The 24,042-nt window shown below is 35.0% G+C and overlaps 1 protein-coding gene across 11 annotated transcripts in view; it reads right to left on the reverse strand.

The window, feature by feature from the left end:
- The window catches only part of WDSUB1 (WD repeat, sterile alpha motif and U-box domain containing 1), a 50,496-nt gene that overhangs the window by 7,356 nt on the left and 19,098 nt on the right, over positions 1-24,042 (reverse strand). For all 11 annotated transcript variants that reach the window (XM_087435256.1, XM_087435254.1, XM_014785937.2 and 8 more), the window contains 5 exons: positions 19,135-19,168; positions 17,587-17,627; positions 17,402-17,508; positions 16,497-16,676; positions 6,283-6,423 (listed from right to left, as the gene is read on the reverse strand). In XM_087435256.1, coding sequence (XP_087291382.1) covers positions 6,283-6,423; positions 16,497-16,676; positions 17,402-17,508; positions 17,587-17,627; positions 19,135-19,168 — 503 coding nt within the window. The remainder of the gene's footprint in view (positions 1-6,282; positions 6,424-16,496; positions 16,677-17,401; positions 17,509-17,586; positions 17,628-19,134; positions 19,169-24,042) is intronic.

Consider the following 24,042-nt stretch of genomic DNA (forward strand, 5'->3'; position numbering starts at 1 on the left):
CACTTTTGTTATTAATTTGTTACATTCCATTGTGGTGACATTATGCTATTCGTGTTATTTCTGGTGGTGGTGGTGGTCTGGTGCTTAAATATGAATGTCCCATATGTGTTCAAAAAGAAGATGTACTTTCTATTTTGAACGTTGAGAGTTTGATACATTATTTTGATCTGTTTTGGACTGAGACATGTGATCAGGTCTGTTCCTGTGCTGTCTTTCTCCTTATACTGTCTGTAGTTTCTGCTTTATGAAAGGTGTTGCTGTGTTTGGGACTGCATAGCTAGTAATGGTTATCTTCACTGAGAATCGTGGTCTTCAGTATTATAAAATTGTTTTTGGTCTGAATTCTACTTTTGTAGACAACCATGTAACCCTTCTTCATTTTCAGTTGTCTCATCTTTGCCTATCCTTTTATTCCTAACCCTTCTGAATCCTTGTTTTAGGTTGGATTGCACTTTGTTAACTAATCTCAAATCTTTTGTCTCTTTAGGGATGAGTTAAGCCAAACTGTTTATTAATATTACCAGTAAGTTTAGTAATAGTTTTATCATTTTTTATATTTTATAAATCACATAGATAAATTCTTTCACTATGGGAACTGGTTTCATCAATTTTGATGCTTAGGGAGGTTTGTATTTTTGATCTACTGGTTACCTTTACACTAATATCTTTTCAAAAGAGCCCAAGAATATTATTAGTGTCTCTTGGTTCCTTACAATAAGTAATATTCAAATCACTTAATAGTCTTTTTCTCTCCCCCAGTATCTAAATTTCAGATAGGCTTTTACTCAATTAACAATCAGTGAGCTTATTCAACTTTTCATATTCTCTACTCTCCATTTTTAATAGTTGTATTATATCTACACTGTTAGAGCATATCATCATTATACAGTATTTTGTCACCTTTAATTGAATTCCCCTAAATGAACAATTTTTCCTCGCCTGCTGTGGGTTGTCAGTTTCTTGGGTAGTAGCAATGAAGATGTCAAACCCTTCACTCTAAGATAAAGTATAGGTTTCCTACTGTGGGAAAGTCAGTTACATTGGCCATAGGTTACCCTAAAGTTTGATATCAGTTTTCCATGGTATTATAAAATAGTGATTCTTTGAAATAATCAACAGTTTTCTACTGGTTAAAATATATTCCCTGAAACATTTGATAAACAGAGAAAGCAGGAATTCTGAGTGGATCTACAGCATTGATAATTATATGACAGTTTTTAAACTGGTCTACCAAAGTTCATCCCAAAGGAGTAAGGGGATTATCAGTGCTGCAAAGCAACAAGCACTTCCCCACCCCCACATACACACAGAGCCTTTCATGTAGAATAAAAATGCACTTAAACATTATTGTAACTAAAAACAACCGCAGCTGACAATTTGTGTTAATGACACTCCTAGTTTCTTGTAAAAGTTCACGTATGAAGTTGACTGCAACTAGAGTTAACTTATTTGAAATCAAACGTATCACCAGGGGAAAACACTGACAATTTTTAAAAGATGATACATATTGCACATTACATTCAATACTAACTAAATTTGCTTGTTTTCAGTACTTTAATTGGTCTAAGGATTTTAAAACTTTCAATAAAGAAAAAAATTTAATTACTTTCATCCAAAGAGCACCATCTGACTCTTGCTATAAACCAAGATGCTGAGTTGACAAATCCAGAGCTGTACTAGATAGTTCTAGGAAGTAAAAAATACTTAATAAGCTCCAGTCACAAAATTTTATTTCAGTTTAATATACTCAGATGAATAGGTTCTGGTAAAATATCATGTAATGATACCTATTATAAGATTTATTCATTACTTAGACTTCCATTTCTGGTAATAGAGCAGAGTAAGTAAACCCCAAAATTTCCTGCTACATTATACTTAGAAATGGTAACTAAAAGAAGCATCTTTCTACACGGAGAGCTGACTTCTAGGTTGAAATGGCTTCACCCTAGTGAAAACTTCAAGTAAGAAATATTAGCTCACTGGCCTAGCCTCTGAATTTATATCTGTTGTCCAAGAAAAAAGCTTGCTCAGCCCACTGCTGCCCACCTGTTGTTCTGGGAATGAACAAAGCAAGCCCAACACCTCTCTGGAGCTACACCCTCTTCCCACAATGGAATTCCACAGGTAATACTTGACTGAAGATGAGCAGACAAAGGAACACATGTAGACAACAAAGAGCAAGGGTTAGGATCCCACAAACCTCAGAAAATGAATACAACCTGTACTGTCTTTCTAAAATAAGAATGAATCTAAGAAATAATATATTATGAAAAATAAATATTTAATACTCATATAGCTAATTGTGTAACATTACACTGTTCCAGGGCACTGTTACCTATATTAACTCACTTAATCTGCACAACCACCTTATGAGGAAATTGATGCATGGCCTGAATAACTTTCCAAGGTCACATAAGTCGGCAGGGACAGAGCTGGATTTAAACTCAAGTAGTCTGGCTCCCGGAGTCTGTGCCCTTAATCTACAGGCTAAGTCAGATTTCCAAAAATGACAAATAAAGTCATTGAAATTTTGAAAAAAATCTCAATGGAAAGGTTAAATAGTGTAAAGACAATGCAAAATAGATGACTGGTAGGTAGGTCTAAGAAAATTACCTAGACAGGCTAAAGAGACAAGGCGTATAGAATGAGAATGGCTGAATGTTTTCCAGAATTGATCAACAGCACAGAATTCCATTCGAGAAGCACTGTGCTCCCCGAACAAGAGAAATAAAAATATATATCAAAGGAAAACTCTGAAACAAAAAATCAGAATTAAACTGAATTGTACTGCAATAACAGAAGCCAGAGTGTGTGTTCTCCCTATATAACTGATGTAGAACACTGTGTATGTTTTCATAAAAAAGCAAAGTGGTCAGATAGGGTTTATTAGGTTTTTACAATTTTGAAATGATGAATTATAAGTGCAAACACTGATTTTTCCAAAAAGCTATATAAATGAATTAACATATTTAAATGTTCAGAATAAACCTCAAAGGAACAAAAGAATAGATGGAACACCTCACTAGTGCAAAGTTGTCATTCTACTCCTTACTCCACCCCCAAATTAACATTTAGTTTTTAGATTTTCTGTAATTCCAATCAAAATGTCAATGAGATTTTCTTTTGTAGCATAACAAAACGACTCTAAAATTTATCTGGAGGTCTAAAAGAGCAAAAATTGAACAAGCCAGTTGTTAAAAAGAATAATGAAAGGTAACCATAATTAAAACTAAATTTAAAATATGGCAGTGCCTATCAGTATTAAGAATTTATCCAACAGTAATATTTAAACAAATGTACCTGTATATAGTACATGACTGAAGATTTCTTTCTACAGAATTACTTGGAGAAAGATGTCTATCAATAGAGTAAGAGTTAATTTATAGCATATTCATACCATGAAAGACTATCCTGTAGTTGAGAATGAAGTAGTTCTGAATATACTGACAGGGAATTCTACCTGATACATTAAGTAAATAAAATCTTTTTTAAAGTATGTATTATATCCCATATGCTACAGAACAAAATTATAAATGGACAGAAAAATATTTGAAAGGATACACCAGAATCTCCACATTTTCAAAATAATTATTTCTGTACTGCATATTTTTCACCAAGCACATGCTGCTTAAAAGGATGGATAAAGAAAAATACTCTGTAAGAATCCTGAAATATAGGGAGAAACAGGTCTTAGAAATTTTTCTGAGGCAGTTAATTCAATAGATAGAAACACCAGGGTAAAGAAGCCAAAAAGGACATGTGATCAACTCAGGAAAGAAGCGGGTAAAGGGAACTAGAAGAAAGCAAAGTAAGTTGGAAACATATGCTGGCAGGAATTAGCCCAAATGTATCAATCACAATATAAAGAAATCAGTTCAATTCTATTCAAGATGAGGACGACTGAGTTTTTTAAAAAAATTAATTCAAGTAGGTTTTCCACAGGGAACACCTCTAAAACAAAGTAACACAGGAAGACTAAAAATAAATAGACGGTGACTCTTTCGGGATTATGCTAAGCAAAAAAGCTAATCCCAAAAGGTTATTTACTGTAGGATTCCATTCATATAACACTTTTGAAATGACAAAATTTTAGAAATGGAGGCCAGATTAGGGCTGGAGGTGGGAAGAGAGCAGGCAGGTGATGGACATAGTTATAAAAAGGCAACAGAAGGGGTCCTTGTGGGTTTGGAACTGTTCTGTCTTGACTAGTGGGTGATACTCAAACCTCCAAAAGGGACAAAATTATACAGAACTTAACACACATGTAAAACTAGGGAAATCTAAATAAGATTTGTGGATTGCATCAATGTCAATCTCTTGGTTGTGATATTATAGTATCATTTTGCAAAATACTGCCAGTGGGGGAACTGGGCAAAGTGTACAAGATCTCTCTCTGCTATTTCTTATAACTGCATGTGAATCTACAATTGCTTCAACAAAAATAATAAAATTTTAAAAATTTAACTAATTTATCGTACAGAAATATTCACGTTAAGACTGCAAGGATAAATTTATACAATAATGCTCACTGTTGTAGTTTATAATGGCAAAAAATCAACAGGGAATAAAATGAATTACAGGACACAGATACACTTGAATATTGGGCAGCCTTTAAAAGAATAAAGTAGATAACATGATGTTGCCTTCTTTCCCTGGGAACTAAATCAAGAAAAATTACAGCAGCATTTACTGATGACTACATACTTAAAACAGGCAAACATCCATGGACATTTCACCAAAAAAAAAAAAAAAAGACATGATACAGAACAGTATAAAATGTGTAAGCCCAGTTTTGTAAAAATATCTTGATTCTGTTGGTATTAAAAGTGTGATATTTAAGAATATACAGAGAAAAACATCTAGAATTATAATTCTTGACTTTGGGAACAGATAGATGAGATGACTCACTTTATACAGCTCTGTTTTGTTTGAAAATTTTTCAGACAATGAAGATATATTTTACAATTATAGAGGATATTTGCAAAAAATACAAACATATGTTCTTGATTCAATCAAATCTCAGAGCAAATATAAAATTCCAAATGTAAGAGAGCTAAGCATTTTTTAAAAACTAGAAGAAAATGTTTACAGTTGTATAAAGGAAAAATGTTCCTGCCTACAAAAGTTCAGAGCAAGTAGAGACAAATATATTAAAATGATATTAACAAAATTAGCCTACATGATTAGTTCCACTAATCACGTGGCCACAATATGCATGGTAAGTCCCTTAGATAAGTTAATTATCAAATAAGATGAATATTTTATACCCAAGCATGTTTAAATGGTCAACTGCTATGTAGAAAAATTTATTGCCTCCCTAGAATGTAAGGAATACAGTTTCAAACAACTATTAAACTCGCAAAAATAGAGTTATAAAATTCAATGATCACAAAACTGTGGGAAAACAGGTATACATATATATTGCTGGTAGCACTCTTTTTTTTTTCTAGAAAATAATAACAAATCTAACAAAAACTATCAAAATTTTTCTTTTTCATGTTCATAAAATATTCTCTGACTGGTTAATTCTGCTTTGGGACACACATGCCATGAGAATAATCCTAAGTAATGGTAACAACAAAAAGAAACGGGTACCAAGATATCAGTGCAACGCTATTTACAACATAAAGATTTGCAAACACATGTACACCAAATTGTAGAAGAGTCAAACAAAATGTAGCACAGAGCCACAATGGAATAGTTATTAAAACTGAAAATTATGTAGACTAAGTCAATATTTAGAAATGTATATAATAAAGTTATATACAAAAATAAAAAACAATATGGATTCACTGATTACAACTATGTAAAGTATGTATGTACGTGTTTGACAAAGATTAGAAATTAATGTAGAATGATGAAACTTTATAATCTTTAAATTTTTATTTCTATAAGCTTGTTTAAATTCATGAGAGACAAAATAAACACAAGAGATCTCAACAGTTTATCTTAAAAACAATGTTTTAACTTTACATTCTAGTAACTAAATACACATTTTGCAAGTTTAAGTAAAGCTGTAAAACGTATTCCTTTTTCTCTAATCTTATCTAAACCTACTCCATCCAGTTTTATGTGTTAATACATAGTGTTCAATAGTTCACTTGGGATCTAAGTTTTTAAAAAGAAAAAAGAAAACCAAAACTACTTATGAGAAATAAAACATTTTGAAAATTTTGAATTTTGAAAATTTTCCACATTTAAATAAACTTCTATGAACTGTAGACATTATTTATTCATTTAGCACATAATATGCCCTGAAACTTAGAATAGCATCACACATACCTGATGCAATGACAGGATCTTTCATAAGCTCCCTAGTTATTGGACATATAAATTCATCAGGAATTCCAGAAGAAAGGGTTTTCACCTTTGTCCTGAGCTCTTCAATTTTCCTCAGAACTTTACTACGCAGCCCCAGAGATTCTGAAAAGAAATTATTCTGTTAGAGCTGGAGAACTACTGGTAACCTTCATCAAGTCTTTAGTAAAAGAAAGATTTTATCTACTACAACCAAAAATCTTTAGACATATTGCGTTACCACATGCAACTGTTTCCTTTATAAATTAATGGATCTTCATAGTATAGAATACTGTGTGGTTAAAATAAATCAGCAATAGAGAGATTATTCTAAAAAACCTTAGATCTGAAAGTTCCTCAAGAATTTCTTCTGATTGCCTAACACTAATGTACTACACAAAATCAGAAAAGGCTCATTATTATTGATTAATTTATTTAGACAACAAAAAATTTCCTAAAAATCATTTTTAAAGATGTTCAGTTCAATAATGTAAAAATTCCATCTTATATTTTTAAACTTCATGAAATTGGATATATTATTTGCTGATTCTTATATGAAGCACGATCACAATTAAGTTCATCTATTTGTCCAAGACTGTACACACAAGTTTCATTTATTTATATTTTTACTTTTAACTTTTTTTTTTTAAACTGAAGTAGCATTCATTTCTTTATTTGTTCCTTTAACAAACTTTTTTTGTCTGTGTGAGGAAGACTAGCCTGAGCTAACATCCGATGCCAATCCTCCTCTTTTTGCTGAGGAAGACTGGCCCTGGGCTAACATCCTGCCCATCTTCCTCCACTTTATATGGGATGCCCCCACAGCATGGCTTGACAAGCGGTGAGTGGGTGCATGACCAGGATCTGAACCTGCAATCCCCGGGCCACTGAAGTGGAGCGCGCGCACTTAACCGATGTGCCACCAGGCCAGCCCCTACTTTTAACTTTTAAAAATTATCTTAATTCTTAATTTCAAGTTTAGTATAATCTTAGGAAGTTTAGTGTTATTAGCTGTTTACATTTTTAGAACTAGCTGACAGTTCTACTTCAGGTGGAGGTGTTTGGGGGCGGGGTAAGTAGAAGAAACAAGTTACATTTCAGAAGGCCTCACAGATCCCATAAAAAGCAAATCAGCTTTCTTCCTGTTGAGAGGTAATGCTCCATAGTGTTTGTACGCATCTTATGACACTTTTGTCTTGGCAATCTTTTCAAGGATGTTTGCAGACACCCTTGGAAGCTAGAGATAGCGTCTCTCTTCCAGTCAGAGGGCAGATTTGTTTCCTGAGAAGTACAAAGATAATGTCTTCCTTTTGGGCTAGTTTGCTAGCAGTCCTCTTAAAACCGGGAGTTTTATGAGCTCAGGGTTCCTCAGCTATGACACAAGCAGAAATTGCCCCCACAAGACTTAGTGGGAATGGGGAACCAATTTGAATATGAAACTCAAGCTGCCTGCTGTGCCATGAGTTTAAATCTATTTGGACTCATTAACTATATCTATGGAAGTGTGGCAAGTCAACCTAGCAGCTGCCTGCCTCTTACGGACTGCTTCATTGCTTTTCTATGACTTCTTTCCTATGTAATTCACCGAAACCAAATTTAAGGATTTTTTTTTTTTTTTTTGTGAGGAGATCAGCCCTGTGCTAACATCCGCCAATCCTCCTCTTTTTTTGCTGAGGAAGACGGCCCTGGGCTAACATCTTTGCCCATCTTCCTCCACTTTATATGGGACGCCGCCACAACACGGCTTGCCAAGCAGTGCGTCGGTGCGCGCCCGGGATGCGAACCAGCGAACCCCGGGCCACCGCAGCGGAGTGCGCGCACTTAACCGCTTGCGCCACCGGGCCGGCCCCCCAAATTTAAGGATTTTTAAAACAATTTTTTAAAAGCACCACAACACGTTTATAATTAGATAGCAGCCATCTCATTTAAAGAGATAATTATGCAACATATAATGAAAATAATATAGAAGCATTTAATATTCTGAAAAATATATGTATTTCCCTCTCTGCCAAAGATATTATACCTATGTGCTAATATTTAGAATGTTTATAATAGTTACAGTAGAGAATACAGAAAGCCTATTTCAAAATGCCCAGATGAGAAAAGGTTAAATTGGGTGTTATCCTTGTCCAGTTCTAATGTCATTTAAAAATGGATTCAGATTGGTTTGTCCTCAGGGAAGCAGTTACCAAATCACATCCACAGAGCTTAGCCCGAAACAAAACATCTTTTGTGATTGGGAGTTGGAAGTGAATGTTATTAAACTTAATTGCTCACAAAGAATGGACCCTTACCAGCTGAGGGCTAGTAAACCCTCAGTATGGGTGATGGGCAATATCTGGCTATATTTACTATAATCCTGAAAATGCATCTGGTTCCTAATAAGATGACAAGTTAAATAGGCCACTAGCTCCTGAACCCTCTTCCCCACCCCGTACACAACCCTGGAAATGCTATATAATTGAGAATTGATGGAGTCTAAACACAAACAACCATCAAAAATATAAAACAAAACTCTGAAAACTCCTAAGGAAACAGAGGTAACTGGGTTCCAGAGTGGGGGATGGGAGATGACAGGTTACAACAGAGATTTGCATACACGAATGGAAGAGAGACCTTTCTACTTGTACCCTTCACTCTTCCTGACTTTGTCCTGTAAGAATCGTTGCCAAAGCAGCAACACCAGCAACAGCTGGAGGCAGGATAACAAGACAGCGCTACAGCCTGGAACTAACAAGCACAGCCCACCTCTCCTCTCCACCGCCCTGAGAGAACAACAACAGAACCAAAAGTTGGTTTCTCAAGGTGAAAAAAAAAACATCGTATTTCTGAAAAATAAATTTTACAAAAACAACCAAACTTCTGACTAGAATGATCAAGAGAAAGAAAGTAAAGATATAAATAAAACTGCATTAGGAAACATGACTATAGGTACAGTAGGAATTGTTAAAAGGATTTGGAGAAGATGGTGGTAGGAGCAGTCCAGTTTTTATTTCTCTGAATCCCCACATAAAAACAGAGCAACTAACTAGTTAGCAAAATCAAATCCTAACGACAACATTTCCAACAAAACAAGGTAGCAAGGAATTCTCATGAACCCCACAATATAAATGGGTAAGGACAAACCACCAACATCCAAAAGACCTGTGGTTGACATCTGATGGGCCTGAGGAAAGGAGACCCCAAAATGCTAACAAGTACTCACTGGAAAGTAAGGTGGGCCAATTTAAGAGCAGCAGCTGAACCGCAAGGGTTATGCCCCCTCCAATAGCAGGTCAGTGCACAAGCCCACAATAACTAGATTTGAAGGGACGGTTTCACTTTCATCGTGTATTAAAAAAAATGGTAAATGTTCTATTAACGATTTACGATGATAGGCAACAAGTGAAAAACTACATAAAGAAGTGTTACTCGGCATTGAAACATGAAAGTTTCAAAATCTGAGGATATTAAAAGAGGTGATGTATAAAGTTTGAAAAACTGTTTTATATAGTAATTTGATATTATAATTTTTAAATTAGAAAATGACAAAAATGTCTCAGTGCTGTTACGGTTTCTTGGAAAGACAAGAGCAAAAAGAAGAGGGAATCCTTTGAAAAAACCTCATTCCCAATTAGGAATCTATGATTGATAATTATTTGACTACAAGTGTAAGGACTGACATGATATACAATACTTCCTTGGCTTTTGTCATTCCAAGTTTCTACCATTACATCATCTACGACAATTCCAAACTCCAAGATAACACAGCAATTTGCAATATTCCTGAGGCCCAGATATGAACAGAGGCCCATGTGCACATGCAAGTCACACGGCTAGTTAGTGGACTTGCTGCTTGCCTAGTATCATCCATCAGTGACTGTCGTGATCCTCACCTTGCATACTTTATGCCTTTTGAATGAAATATTAAATACTATAATAGAGTTCACAAATTCGTGGATTCACAAATGTCTTAAGACATATCTCTCTCAATGTTAAGGATCTTTTGTATCTTGTATAAGAATCTCTGTCCGGACATTCCTTATGCAGATGAAGTACTAGACATAAGGAGTTATTTTCTACATAAAACTATGTTGTACCACTGGTTTTCATTAACACGATCCTAGAAAAGGACTATTATCCTAGGTTACAGCATCATATTCCAACAGATATACAAGTCTACAGAAAGTTCTTTATTGTATATTTACAAAAGGCTCATTGAAAAAAGTTTTGATAGGGCTGGCCTGGTGACAGAGCAGTTAGGTGCGCACGCTCTACTGTGGCAGCCTGGGGTTTGGATCCCAGGCGCGCACTGACGCACCGCCTGTCAAGCCATGCTGTGGCAGCGTCCCATATAAAGTGGAGGAAGATGGGCACAGATGTTAGCCCAGGGCCAATCTTCCTCAGCAAAAAGAGGAGTATATTGGCATGGATGTTAGCTCAGGGCTAATCTTCCGGACAAAAAAAAAAAGAAAAAAGTTTTGATAGACTGCTTGAGTCCTTAAAAATAATTTTTTTAACTGTCAAACATAATAGATATAATACTTCAGTCTCTAACACTCCAATGTACTTTACTGCATAATTAGTCAACTTCCTCCATATGATGAATGTTAAACAAAATCGTTATTTATTCACAGTAACATAGGAACCACTTTAACAGTTGTACCACAAAGGCAAATGCAATTAAGATAGTTATGCGTTGAAAGAGTAAAATTCATTATCATATACTCATCAGTTTACCTCTTACATTTTTTTCTAGACCTAACTTCAATTCTCTATTACTTCAATTTATTGTTTTGAGGAAGTCTGCTTTTCTTAAAATTCAAGAGTAAAAGAAATTCAATGTAGCTTAAAGTAGCACTTGTAGAAGATTAAAGTTAGCCTCTTGATCCTTTATAATTTTGCAGAAACTTTAAAATACTTTAGAATGAGGTGGAAAAAAATAAATGCGCTAGTCTATTTATTTACTAATTTATTTTGTTTAATTTGTTGGATTTGCTAACTTTCCAAATCTTAAACCCAAACACAAAGGAGAGTCCTTATTTACTAGAGAATGTGCAACATTTTTGTCTCCATTCATAATAATGATTTCCCTCATTCAGCTATTAGACCACCACAGAACTTATTTAAATTATATTTCAATCTTGGCTTGGGCCTGATAGTTTCAAAACCTATTTCACTGAACTTTAAAATGATTGTAACTACTAAACCTGACACTCATCCTTCAAAAACTATTGCAGGGGCTGGCCCCGTGGCTTAGCGGTTAACTGTGTGCGCTCTGCTACTGGCGGCCCAGGTTCAGATCCCAGGCGTGTACCGACGCACCGCTTGTCCAGCCATGCTGAGGCAGCGTCCCACATACAGCAACTAGCAGGATGTGCAACTACGACATGCAACTATCTACTGGGGCTTTGGGAGAAAAAGGGAAAAAAAGGAGGAAGATTGGCAATAGATGTTAGCTCAGGGACGGTCTTCCTCAGCAAAAAGAGGAGGATTGGCATGGATGTTAGCTCAGAGCTGATCTTCCTCACAAAAAAAAACAAACAAAAACAAACTGTTGCAGGCCATTAATTGAATCCTGTAAGAATTTCTTATTCTTTATTTATCTAGCTATCAGAATAGAATTCTATTCCTATTGTTTTTACTGTTTCTCTTATACGTTTTCAAACATCCTTTGTTGAAATCTGAAATTATTATTTTACATTGTCAAGTGCTTCTGTGTGATAAGGTACTGTTAAGATTTATTGTGACAGAATAATGAGAAATCAACTAATGAAGATGCTAAATTCACCAGAACTTAAAAAAAAAAAACCTACACTCTATTACCTACTTTCAGGAGGAAAAAGTAAATTATAAAGGAAATAAGTTATTAGAGATACAAAAATAACTGTCACAGTATGGCTTGAATACAAAACCATCTGAACCTAAGTATTTTTTCAAAATCATAATTCTGTTAACTTCTTAAAAGGCCATAAACTTCCAAGAGATTTAAATAGCTTCACAGATTATATTTACTATATAAGGAAAATATAACACTATACTTTAAAATGGTTTTCTATAACAAATATTTTTTTGTTATTTGACTCTTTATTTACAATAAATCTCACTATGGATATCCTATTTCCTAAGCTTTCTGGTTAATTAAGATTTTACTAAAGCATATTGATGATAGTGTCTGGTTATTATGTTTATTAGAGCATGACACTAAAACTTCAGATTGTTTTTGGTAAGGATCTAGTATCCAGAGTACATAAAGAATTCTTACAACTCAACAATAAAAAGACAAACCAATTTAATAAGGGTAAAGGATCTAAACAAACATTTCTCCAAAGAAGACATATAAATGGCCAAGAAGCACTTGAAAAGATGCTCCATATCATTAGGTAAATGCAAATCAAAACAACAATGAAATACCACTTCGCATCTACTAGGATGGCTGTAATCAAGACGACAGGTAATAACAAGTGTTGACAAAGAGGTGAAGAAAATGGAAACCTCACACATTGCTAGTGGGAATGTAAAATGGTACAAGTGCTTTGGAAAACAGTCTGGCAGTTCCTCAAAATGCTAAATTTAGAGTTATTCTACTCCTAAATATATACCCAAGAAAAATGACAACATATATTCACACAAAAACTTATATGTTCACAGCAGTATTATTGATAATAGCCAAAAAACAGAATCAACTCAAATGTCCATCAACTGATGAACGAACAAACAAAATGTAGTATAGCCATACAACGGAATATTATTCAGCCATAAAAAGGAATGAAGTACTAACAACAAACACACACATAGATACAGAGATTAGACTGGTGGTTACCAGATGGGACGGGGGGAGGGAGGAGGGCAAAATGGGAGACTAGGCACATGTGTATGGTGATGGATGTTTATTAGTCTTTGGGCAGTGAACATGATGTAATCTACACAGAAATCAAAATATGATGTACACCTGAAATTTATATAATGTTATAAACCAATGTTACCTCAATAAAAAAAACAAAAAACAAAACTTTAGCTTAGTTACAATTATGGGATATGTTAAATTTCTGTACTTAAACGTTGTAATTCTTCCTAGATTTTGATCTTTGATATAACACTTCCAGTTAAAGATTAAGAAAAATTTTCTGAAAGTTTAACCAAACTGGAAAAGATGATGGAGATACATTAGTGTTCTCTAGTATGTGAATACTGAGATGTGTAGTGAATGTGAACTTAGCTGAAAAATGGGAAATATTTTGAAAAATAAAGAAAAGTCACATTTCACCTTTTAAAAAAAATTAGTTACTTGGAAGAAGAAGGTGGTTAGGCTTCTGTGGTCTTGATATTATTATTTTTCTTAATTTTTGTGGTGGTTACACAGTTGTATTAATTTTTTTTTCTTTTGGTGAGGAAGATTAGCTCTGAGCTAACATCCGTGCCCATCATCCTCTACTTTATATGGGACGCCACCACACCATGGCTTGACAAGCAGTGCATTGGTGCATGCCCAGGATCCGAACCTGCAAACCCTGGGCTGCCGGAGCGGAGGGCATGCGCTTAACCACTACACCACCGGGCCGGCCCCCAAGTTGTATTAATTTTTGATAATTCATTTAGCTTTTTACAAAAGACTGTACTTTCTTCTTTACATTTGCTATACTTCAATAAAAAGACTTTTTTTAAGTTAAAAAAAAAAAAAAGGAATGAAATACTTAAACATACAAAAACATGGATGAACCCTGAAAGCACTGTTAAATAAAAGAAGCCAATAAAAAAGGCCACACATTGTACAGTGCCACTTATAAGAAATGTTCCAAATAGGCAAATCCATAGAGATAGAAAGTAGATTAGTGGATGCCAGAGGCTAGGGAGAGGAGAGAATGGGGTTCTTTTGGGGAGATAAAAATGTTCTGAAATTAGATAGTCATGATGGTTGTACAACTCTATGACTAAACTAAAAACCACTGAACTGTACACTTAGGAAAAAATGACTTATACACTGAAAATTACAAAGCATTGTTGAAAGAAATTAAGAAGACCTGAATAAACAGAAAAACATCTGGTGCTTATGAATTGGAAGACTCATTTTATTAAGATGTCAATAATCCCCAAACTGATCTACAGATTCAATACATTCCCCATCAAAATCAAGTGGCTGTTTTACAAAAATTGATAAGTTGATCCTAAAATTCATATGGAAATACAAGGAATCCAGAATAGCGAAACCAATCTTGGGGGGGGGGGGAGATAGAGGGCACACTTTTTAATTTCAAAACTTACTACAAAGCTACAGTAATTAAGACCATGTGGAACTAGCATAAGGATAGACAAGTAGATCAATGAAATAGAATTGAGAGTCCAGAAATAAATCCTCAAATTTATGGTCAACTGATTTTCAAGAAGAGTGTCAAGACAATTCAAAGGAGAAAGAATAGTCTTTTCATCAAATGGTGCAGGGACAACTGGACATCCACATCTGAAAGAATTAAGCTAGACTCCTACCTCACATCATATATAAAAATTAAGTCAAAGTTGATCAAACACCTAAATGTAAGAGCTAAAACTATAGAAGGCATAGAAGAAAACACAGGTGTATATCTTCAAGACTTGGGATTAGGCACTGGTTTCTTAGATATGACACCTACAGCACAAGCAACAATAGGAAAAAAAAAAACAGATAAATTGGACTTCATCAAAATTTAAAACTTTCATGCCTCAAAAGACACTAACAAGAAGGTGTAAAGTTAACCCACAGAATGGGAAAAATATTTACAAATCATATATCTGATAAAAGTCTAATATCCAAATTTATATAAACAACTCAACAGCAAAAAGACAACCCGCTTTTTAAAATGGGCAAAAGATCTGAATCAACATTTCTCCAAAGAACATACACAAATGGCTAACAAGCACATGAACAGATGTTTAGCATCACTAGTCAACAGGGAAATGCATATTAAAACCACAATGAGAAACCAGTAGGATGGCTATAATTTAAAAAGCAAACAAGTGTTGATGAAGAACTGGAATTCTCATACACTGCTGATAAGAAAGTAAAATAGCACAGCTGCTTGGGAAAACAGTCTGGCAGTTCCTCAAATGTAAGCATAGAGTTACCATATGACCCACCAATTCCACTCCTAATTATACACCCAAGAAAACTGGAAACAGGGCCAGCCCCGTGGCTTAGCAGTTAAGTGCGCGTGCTCCGCTACTGGCGGCCCGGGTTCGGATCCCGGGCGCGCACCAACACACCGCTTTTCTGGCCATGCTGAGGCCGCGTCCCACATACAGCAACTAGAAGGATGTGCAACTATGACATACAACTATCTACTGGGGCTTTGGGGAAAAAAAGGAGGAGGATTGGCAATAGATGTTAGCTCAGGGCCGGTCTTCCTCAGCAAAAAGAAGAGGATTGGCATGGATGTTAGCTCAGGGCTAATCTTCCTCACCAAAAAAAAAAAAAAAAAAGAAAGAAAAGAAAACTGGAAACAGATACCCACACAAAAATTTGTACATCAATGTTCATAGAAGCATCATTCGTAGTAGCTAAAAAATGGAAATATCTAAATTTAAGCAACTGATGAATGGATAAACAAAAAATGATAAATTCATACAACAGAATATTATTCAATCATAAAAATAAATGAAGTAATAATATATGCTACAACATGCATGAACCTTGAAAACACGCTAAATAAAAGAAGCCAGACACAAAAGGCCATATATTGTTTGATTCCATTTGGATGAAATGTCAAGAATAGGCAAATCTTTAAAAACGGAAAGTAGATTAGTGGTTGTCAGGGGCTAGAGAGAAAGGGAATAAGGAGTGGCTGCTAATGGGCATGGGGTTTCTTTTTGAAGTGAGAAAAAGGTTTTGGAATTCGATAGTGGTGATGGTTGTACAATTCTGTGAATATTCTAAAAATCACTGCATTGTACACTTATAAAAGAGTGAGTTTTATCATATGTGAACTACATCTCAATTTAAAAAATATGTAAAAATATGTATATTTTTAAAATTACAGTTAAATGGTGGCTTTAGTTACCTAAAGAAATGCTACATAACATTTCTTTTCCATAATCTAATAAAAATATACTGTCCTTCTATACAAAGACATATACTAGAATAATTACTGTTAGAATATTAAGAGGAAACCATAATGCAACTAAAACCAATCTCACAGTAAATTATTAAAAGTGGTTTTTAAGACTGCCTATGTTTCAACTAATCTTACCAACTTTCAAATCATCAGCCAGACTTTCTTTTGTAAGATTCAACAGTTCTCTTCCATCAATGTTGTTCATTTTGAAAATACCAACAAGGTCTTTTAAATCTTGTGCACAGAGCCAGGTTGAGACATCGTCCTCTGACCAATCTTCAATAAATTGCTTCGGTTGATCTTCTGCACTCCTTGCTTAAAAAACAAACAAAAAACCCACACAAAAAGGCAAGTGGAATAACAAAAGAAAAAGTATTTCCTCTATAAACATTCTCACTTTGAATTAAAAAGCAAATGCAATTTCCTTAAATCTGTGTTTTACTACTTTAACACGCTTTTAAGAAATTTCAAAAAATCAAATAATACTATGTATAATTAACGTATTATTTAACACTAAATTAAATACTACTCTTTTGGAACTTTTTATTTTTCACTCCAGAAAAACAATTTTTCTTTATTACATAAAATTCATATCAGCAAAAGTATTCTATTTGCTCTATCATCTGCATATCAGCACCACTATTTGGTTAATTCTGACACAAATAAAACTCCTAAATTATGTGGCAATATCGCTTGACAAGGCCAAAAATAAAACCAACAAAATAAAACTATAATTTCTATTTTGTTCTCAGGCTATAATTATCTGAAAAATTAGTACAGAGTATAAATAAAGAGCTTACAAAATCAATAGAGGTGTGATATATGTGAATGTGCACCCAAAAGCATTTACCAACAGTTTTAACATAGGTCAACTACTTTTTAAGACTCGTTTCTCTAAAATTATTTTTAAATTATATTAAATTTGGATGTATACTTTATTGTGAGAAAAGCAATGTGAATAATTTGTCAAAAAATTACTGAATTTCTGATTTTAATGGTGAATGGAGTTGAACTGGGTTACACATGATGTCCTTACTAACCTTGGCAAAGTGTTTCCGGGTCAAATTGCCAGATGTTCACTGTTTTGTCCATTGAACCAGTAGCAAGTAAAAGGATATTGGGTGCAAAGGCACAAGTTGTGACATACCTAGTTAATAAAAACAACTATTATGTATCCTCAGACTTTTTAAAATTATATTAATACAGAGTGAGGTTAAGTTCAGACCTGGTGTGCTGAGTCAATGTGTAAAGTATATTCTCAGTATTCTGAAAAACAAGAAAAACAGCTTTAGATTTACTTAGGCAAGAGTAAAGTTACTGATAAAATTCATTTCATTATATAGCACATAAATGATTTATATGCTCTATGTATTTTAATATTATTATTAGTCACTAATACATCTTGAAACTTTACCCAATGAATAGAGAATAGCATCTATAACTAATATTATTATCAAGTACTTATTTCACTCTTTCTCAGTTTTCAGCACTACTGTCTACTGACTACCTTCCTAGAAATTTTTAGTATAACAGACTCGCAGCTTTTGCTGATTTGTTTGAGCTTACTAATAGTAACCTAAATGTCTATTACATGAAATAATTTGTATTTTTGCTATGGCATTTGACTTGTACCCATTGCAGGACCAGTGAATAGAAATTAGTCATTTAGATTTTGAGTACCTTTAGCTGGCCACCCAGCATCTAGATGTATTTAACTGAGACTCACATACATATTTTATGGAGAAAATTTAATGTTATAGCTGTTTTTGTGAATGTAAAACCTCAAGAAAATCTCATGAGAAATATTAAGGCTCCACTTCACCTAGTTTGAGTATTCTTTCCCATTTCCTGCCAGAACTCTCAATGACTTGATCTTCTGTGTAGAGGACTAGTTTAGATTCCTTGCTTGACCCACTACAGTTTGATAATTTACATCTCCATTTTATTTGCCGGCATAGCTACAGCGTGAACTCAATCATTATAAGGCTCCACTCAACACTGATTTCTCTTGGAGAATATCTTTGTCAACTACATCTTCCCTATACAGTCATGTGTCGCTTAACGACTGGGATATATTCTGAGAAATGCATCGTTAGGTGATTTCATTGTTGTGTGAACATCGTAAGAGTCTACTTACACAGACCCAAATGGTATAGCCTACTACACACCTAGGCTATATGGTACTAATCTTATGGGACCTCCATTGTATACACAGTCTGTGGTTGACCGAAACATCGTTAGGCGGCGTGTGACTATATGTAAAACATTTATTTTTCATATTCGTTCAACTTGGTCTTTATTTACACGGATCTAACAAAAACTCCCATTTCCTAAATCCATTATAACCCACTCTTCCTTGTACTAGTCCCTAAATCCAGCCAGGACTCTAACAGCCACTTTCAGTTATATCCTCCCAAAACCCTGGGGTAAACATTCATCCTTTACTGTTATGGAAACCTGGTGTAAAAGTTTAAGAATAATTGATTTAAAGTAATTTTTTGGATATTGGTGCTCTTTAAATCTGTATTTTCTTTGATCAGATTAAACATCTGTCCATCTTAAAATCATTATTGAAATATTTAATAATATTTCAATAAAGATATCAAAACTGATATCTTACTTGCACAACTATTTTAGCATTTCTGAAAATGTAAACATTATATTCTTGGGCACCCTAAACAGAAAAAACATATACATTTTTTTCATCTTGCCTAACTAAACTTAACAAACATAATTTACACAGATCACACACACAAGATTTTGAAATACTTACAGTATCATACACTATGACAGACTTATCCACTGATCTTTAAAAGAAAAAGAAAATTATGGGTGAAAAGTTCTATAAAAACAAAGTACAGCATTTATGTAATTAGCATTTTTAAATCATTTTAATAACTTTTTTAGAAAAGGCTGAAATATTGATATACATTTAGAATGCAGCATCTTTTTGTTCACATGTATAAACTTTTATTCAAAAAACTACGTCATATATGAAATATATCAGAAAATAATAAACTTTATTAACCACTAGCATTTGCTATTTATACTATATAGCCATAAACAGAATATGTATTTGTGATGCATAAATAAGACACAATCCCATATCAAGTTAGTAACTCAAAGGGAAAAACTGCTACAAGGAAAAGCTATTACTTGCTACTTGTTTTTGTTTCAGATAGCATTGTTCTTTATCATTGATATGGCTGTGCCTTAATTACTAATCTATATATATGCACATATATGTCTTTATTGTGACTCATTTTTGAATATTATAATTCTAAACTTCATATGGACTCTACATGGTTTCGATATGGACTCTACATGGTTTCTTCTCATGGTATAAAAATTAAAAACAACCATCTAGGATTATTCTAGTGGTGAAAAAAATCATCATACCAAAAAAAAAATGCAATACTATAACAAAATACATAATTAAAAATAATAGATAAATAGGCTTCTACATGATATATTTCCCCATTTGGAAACATTTTTTTTTTTTTAATAATTTTATTTATTTCTTTCTTTTCCCCCAAAGTCCCAGTAGATAGCTGTATGTCGTAGGTGCACATCCTTCTAGCTGCTGTATGTGGGACGCGGCCTCAGCATGGCTGGAGAAGCGGTGCGTCGGTGCGCGCCCAGGATCCAAACCCGGGCCACCAGCAGCAGAGTGCGCGCACTTAACCGCTAAGCCACGGGGCCGGCCCTGGAAACAGTCGTTATGCCACCATGATATATGTTGCAAGGCAGGAAAACATATCAACAATACAAGTGTTACTTACTACTCTCTGTACAACTTTAATAATATTTGTACTTATTACTAAAAGATAGCTGATTATAATCTGACCACAGGAGTCATACCTACTGGAAGGCTTAAAATTCCCTTCAGTAAGACTTAAAATTACTTGTTTAGTAGTCTATCCAGTGTTGATGATGAATTTTGACTGCAGAATCTCTGTCATAAATTCAAAATAGGAATTATTCTTTAAATGCTCAAATATAAAATACAAGGAAATGCGAGGCATATAAATGCATTCTGGATGTCAAAAAACAGAGTTACAGTATTAAATGTTAAATTCCAGCCAAAAAACGCTGAGAAATTATACTAGCAGCTAACATTATTTGAGTATGTCTATGCCAGACATAATTTATAGACTACTCTTCTTTAGTCCTAAAGTCCTCAAGGTACAAGGTATTATTACTGGAATATCTAAAATTCTTAAGGAAAACTCTATTACTTCTGAGCAACTTAAAATAAGAGAACTAAAAGGAAATTCCACCTTCTGAGACTACCACTACTGCAATTAAAACTAACTCATCCCAGGCCGGCCCTGTGGCTTAGTGGTTAAGTGCGTGTGCTCCACTACTGGCAGCCCAGGTTCGGATCTCGGGCGTGCACCAACGCACCACTTCTCCCGCTATGCTGAGGCCGTGTCCCACATACAGCAACTAGAAGGATGTGCAACTATGACATACAACTATCTACTGGGGCTTTGGGGAAAAAAAAAAAGGAGGAGGATTGGCAATAGATGTTAGCTCAGGGCCGGTCTTCCTCAGCAAAAAGAGGGGGATTAGCATGGATGTTAGCTCAGGGCTGATCTTCCTCACACATAAAAAAAAAAAAACAAAAAAAACAAAAAAAAAACTAACTCATCCTATGGACCTGGAGGGTATTATGTTAAGCAAAATAAGCCAGAGAGAGAAAAACAAACACCGCAGGATTTCACTTATATGTGGAATATAAACCAACACACGGACAGAGAGAATTGTAATGGTGGTGACCAGGGCCAAGAGGGTTGGGGGGTGGGCACAAGGGGTGAAGGGAGGCATTTATATGGTGACTGACTGACAATAACGTACAACCAAAATTTCACAATGTTATAACCTATTAAGACATCAATAAAAAGAAAAACAAAACTAACTCAGCCTAATAATATATCACTTGAGAGGCTGGATCATCATTAGTAATCTTTATGAGCATTGTGTTGGGAAGACAGAAATTAGGGCAACAAGAAAGAGTCTACACAAGGAAATAGCAAGCAATAAGGCCGAAAATGTAGACTAGAACAACAATACAAAGTACTCTGAGTGCCTGCCCAAGAAATGTAGACAATCTTGTAGGCAACAGATAGCCATCCATGAAGGCAATAGAATAGGCTCACTTGCTGATGAGGTATAGGAATGAATTTGAGAAGTACAAGGCCAAACATGAAGAACTCTTAACAGTCCACTGAATCCAAGCAAGAAGAATGGAAATTATGGACAGAGACCTGCAGACTTTTGGAGATAAAAAGGATTTTAAACACATTTCCTATAGCCTCTAATTTGACTAATGGGGATTCAAAGGAAGATGCAATAGGGTTTGATAACTGATTTGATTTTGAGGGAAGGAAATTAGAATTAGGGAAAAATAATAGTTTTCAATATTTGAGATATGAGTTTGCAAGTCCAGGAGATAACAGAATCACTGTAGACAGACACAAAATAAAATACTTTGTAACTACTGAAACAATACAAAAATCTCAAAATATTCCCAATTGAACCTCAACCAACACCAAACAAAAAATCCAATTGTTTGATGTCTCTGGTTATACATTTCCTGCCTGTTTTATGAGCTCTTCTCCCAACTTTTCCATATCCACATTCCACCACAATCTGCCCTGTCACCTTAACCTCACTTTTCCTCATGAAGGAGGCCTTAGTAGTCAAGCCTTTTTTTTTCTTTTTGTGAGGAGATCAGCCCTGTGCTAACATCTGCCAATCCTCCTCTTTTTTTGCTGAGGAAGACTGGCCCTGGGCTAACATTTGTGCCCATCTTCCTCCACTTTATATGGGACGCTGCCACAGCATGGCTTGCTAAGCAGCGCATCGGTGCGTGCCCGGGATCCGAACTGGCGAACCCCGGGCCGCCGCAGTGGAGCACGCACACTTAACTGCTTGCGCCACCAGGCCAGCTCCTCAAGCCTTTTGATACTCCATTTCTGCAGTTTTGTGGCACTCTAAAACCTCAACCCGGCTCACTCATTTATACAGAGAAACATGTCAATTATCTCTAGAAAACTACTGGGCAAGATCAACAACACATATAGTTATGTGCTTGATATGAAAGAGCGTACAAGCATTGACCCATGGGAGATCAGTGACATTGTACAGCCACCCATGGCAGAAATCATGTAAAGCATTTTAATCCAAACTAGCTTTACACAATGACCAAAAAACGAATCAAATGAAATTATCAACAATTATTTCTTTTGGTCAAGTATGTTCCTAAGATTTAAAGATTTATTTTACACACAAGCATTTTTATTCTAATTATATTTATCTATGTTTCTCATTCAGAAAGTATTTGCAGTCTCTTACAAAGATGTAGCAAAAACAAGATAAAAATTATATGAGGAAACTGGAGAGGAAGAGAACATAAGGATGAGGTGGGGAGAGAAATGAAGGTTAAGATTAGTATATAAAATATATGTCACAAAATTCAGTCTACTTTGCTAACCAAGGGCTGCAAGCTTGGATCTGAGTTCTTCAACAGCAATTCAAAAAAAGGAAACACAATCTGTTACACAATTTAAGACATAAACACAAACCCAATGCTTGGAAAAGAGACATTAATGCCTTAGACTGAGACCTGAAAGAACTATTTCCCCCAAGGTCTTTATAGAAAGGATGCTATGAAACATAAAATCCTCAACAACTCTTCCTGATCATACATGGTAAGTTTCAAACAGCTGTTTTGTAACAACCCTCAGTATAGGCCAATGGCTAAAACTTAACTCAGAAAAAGCACATATCAGCGTGCTCTGCTGCTGGCGGCCCGGGTTCGGATCCCGGGTGCGCACTGACGCACCGCTTCTTCAGCCACGCTGAGGTCGTGTCCCACATACAGTAACTAGAAGGATGTGCAGCTATGACATACAACTATCTACTAGGGCTTTGGGGGAAAAATAAATAAACAAAATTATAAAAAAAAAGAAAAAGCACATATCAGAAAATGAGGGGGTAAAATGATATGTTATACAATTCCCCAGTGTTCTGGATTACATAAAAAATAACATGTAGGGGCTGGCCCGGTGGTGTCGTGGTTAAGTTCGCGCACTCCACTGCGGTGGCCTGGGGTTCACGAGTTCGGATCGTGGGCACAGACCTACGCGTTGCTTATCAAGCCATGCTGTGGCAGGCGTCCCACATATATAATAGAGGAAGATGGACGCAGATGTTAGCTCAGGGCCAACCTTCCTCGGCAAAAAGAGGAGGATTGGCAACAGATGTTAGCTCAGGGCTAATCTTCCTCACACAAAAAGTATATATTATTATAATATACATAAAATTTAATAAACATGTATTGAGCAATTATTATGCCCCAAACGTTAAGTAATAAATGCTTTGCCTGCATTTTCTTAATCGTCATAAAAATCTAATGATGAAAGTGTTATTATTTTCCCCATTTTATAATTCACAAAAGTGAAGCTGAGAGAAGAGATGGAACTAGAACTTGTTTAAGGTCATACAGCTAGTAAGTGGCAGCGCTGAGATTAAAACTCAGTTCTATGTTATCCTAAAACCCATGTTTTTTGGATTTTACACTTCCTAGAACATCATCCCCACGAATGCATTAAAATTAAAATTGATTCATAATGGGTAAATACCCTGACGGTTTTAGCCTAAAGCAGATAGCATG

The sequence above is a fragment of the Ceratotherium simum genome, chromosome 9, assembly GCF_057802395.1.
Source record: "Ceratotherium simum simum isolate JZ-2026a chromosome 9, ASM5780239v1, whole genome shotgun sequence".
Taxonomy (NCBI): domain Eukaryota; kingdom Metazoa; phylum Chordata; class Mammalia; order Perissodactyla; family Rhinocerotidae; genus Ceratotherium; species Ceratotherium simum.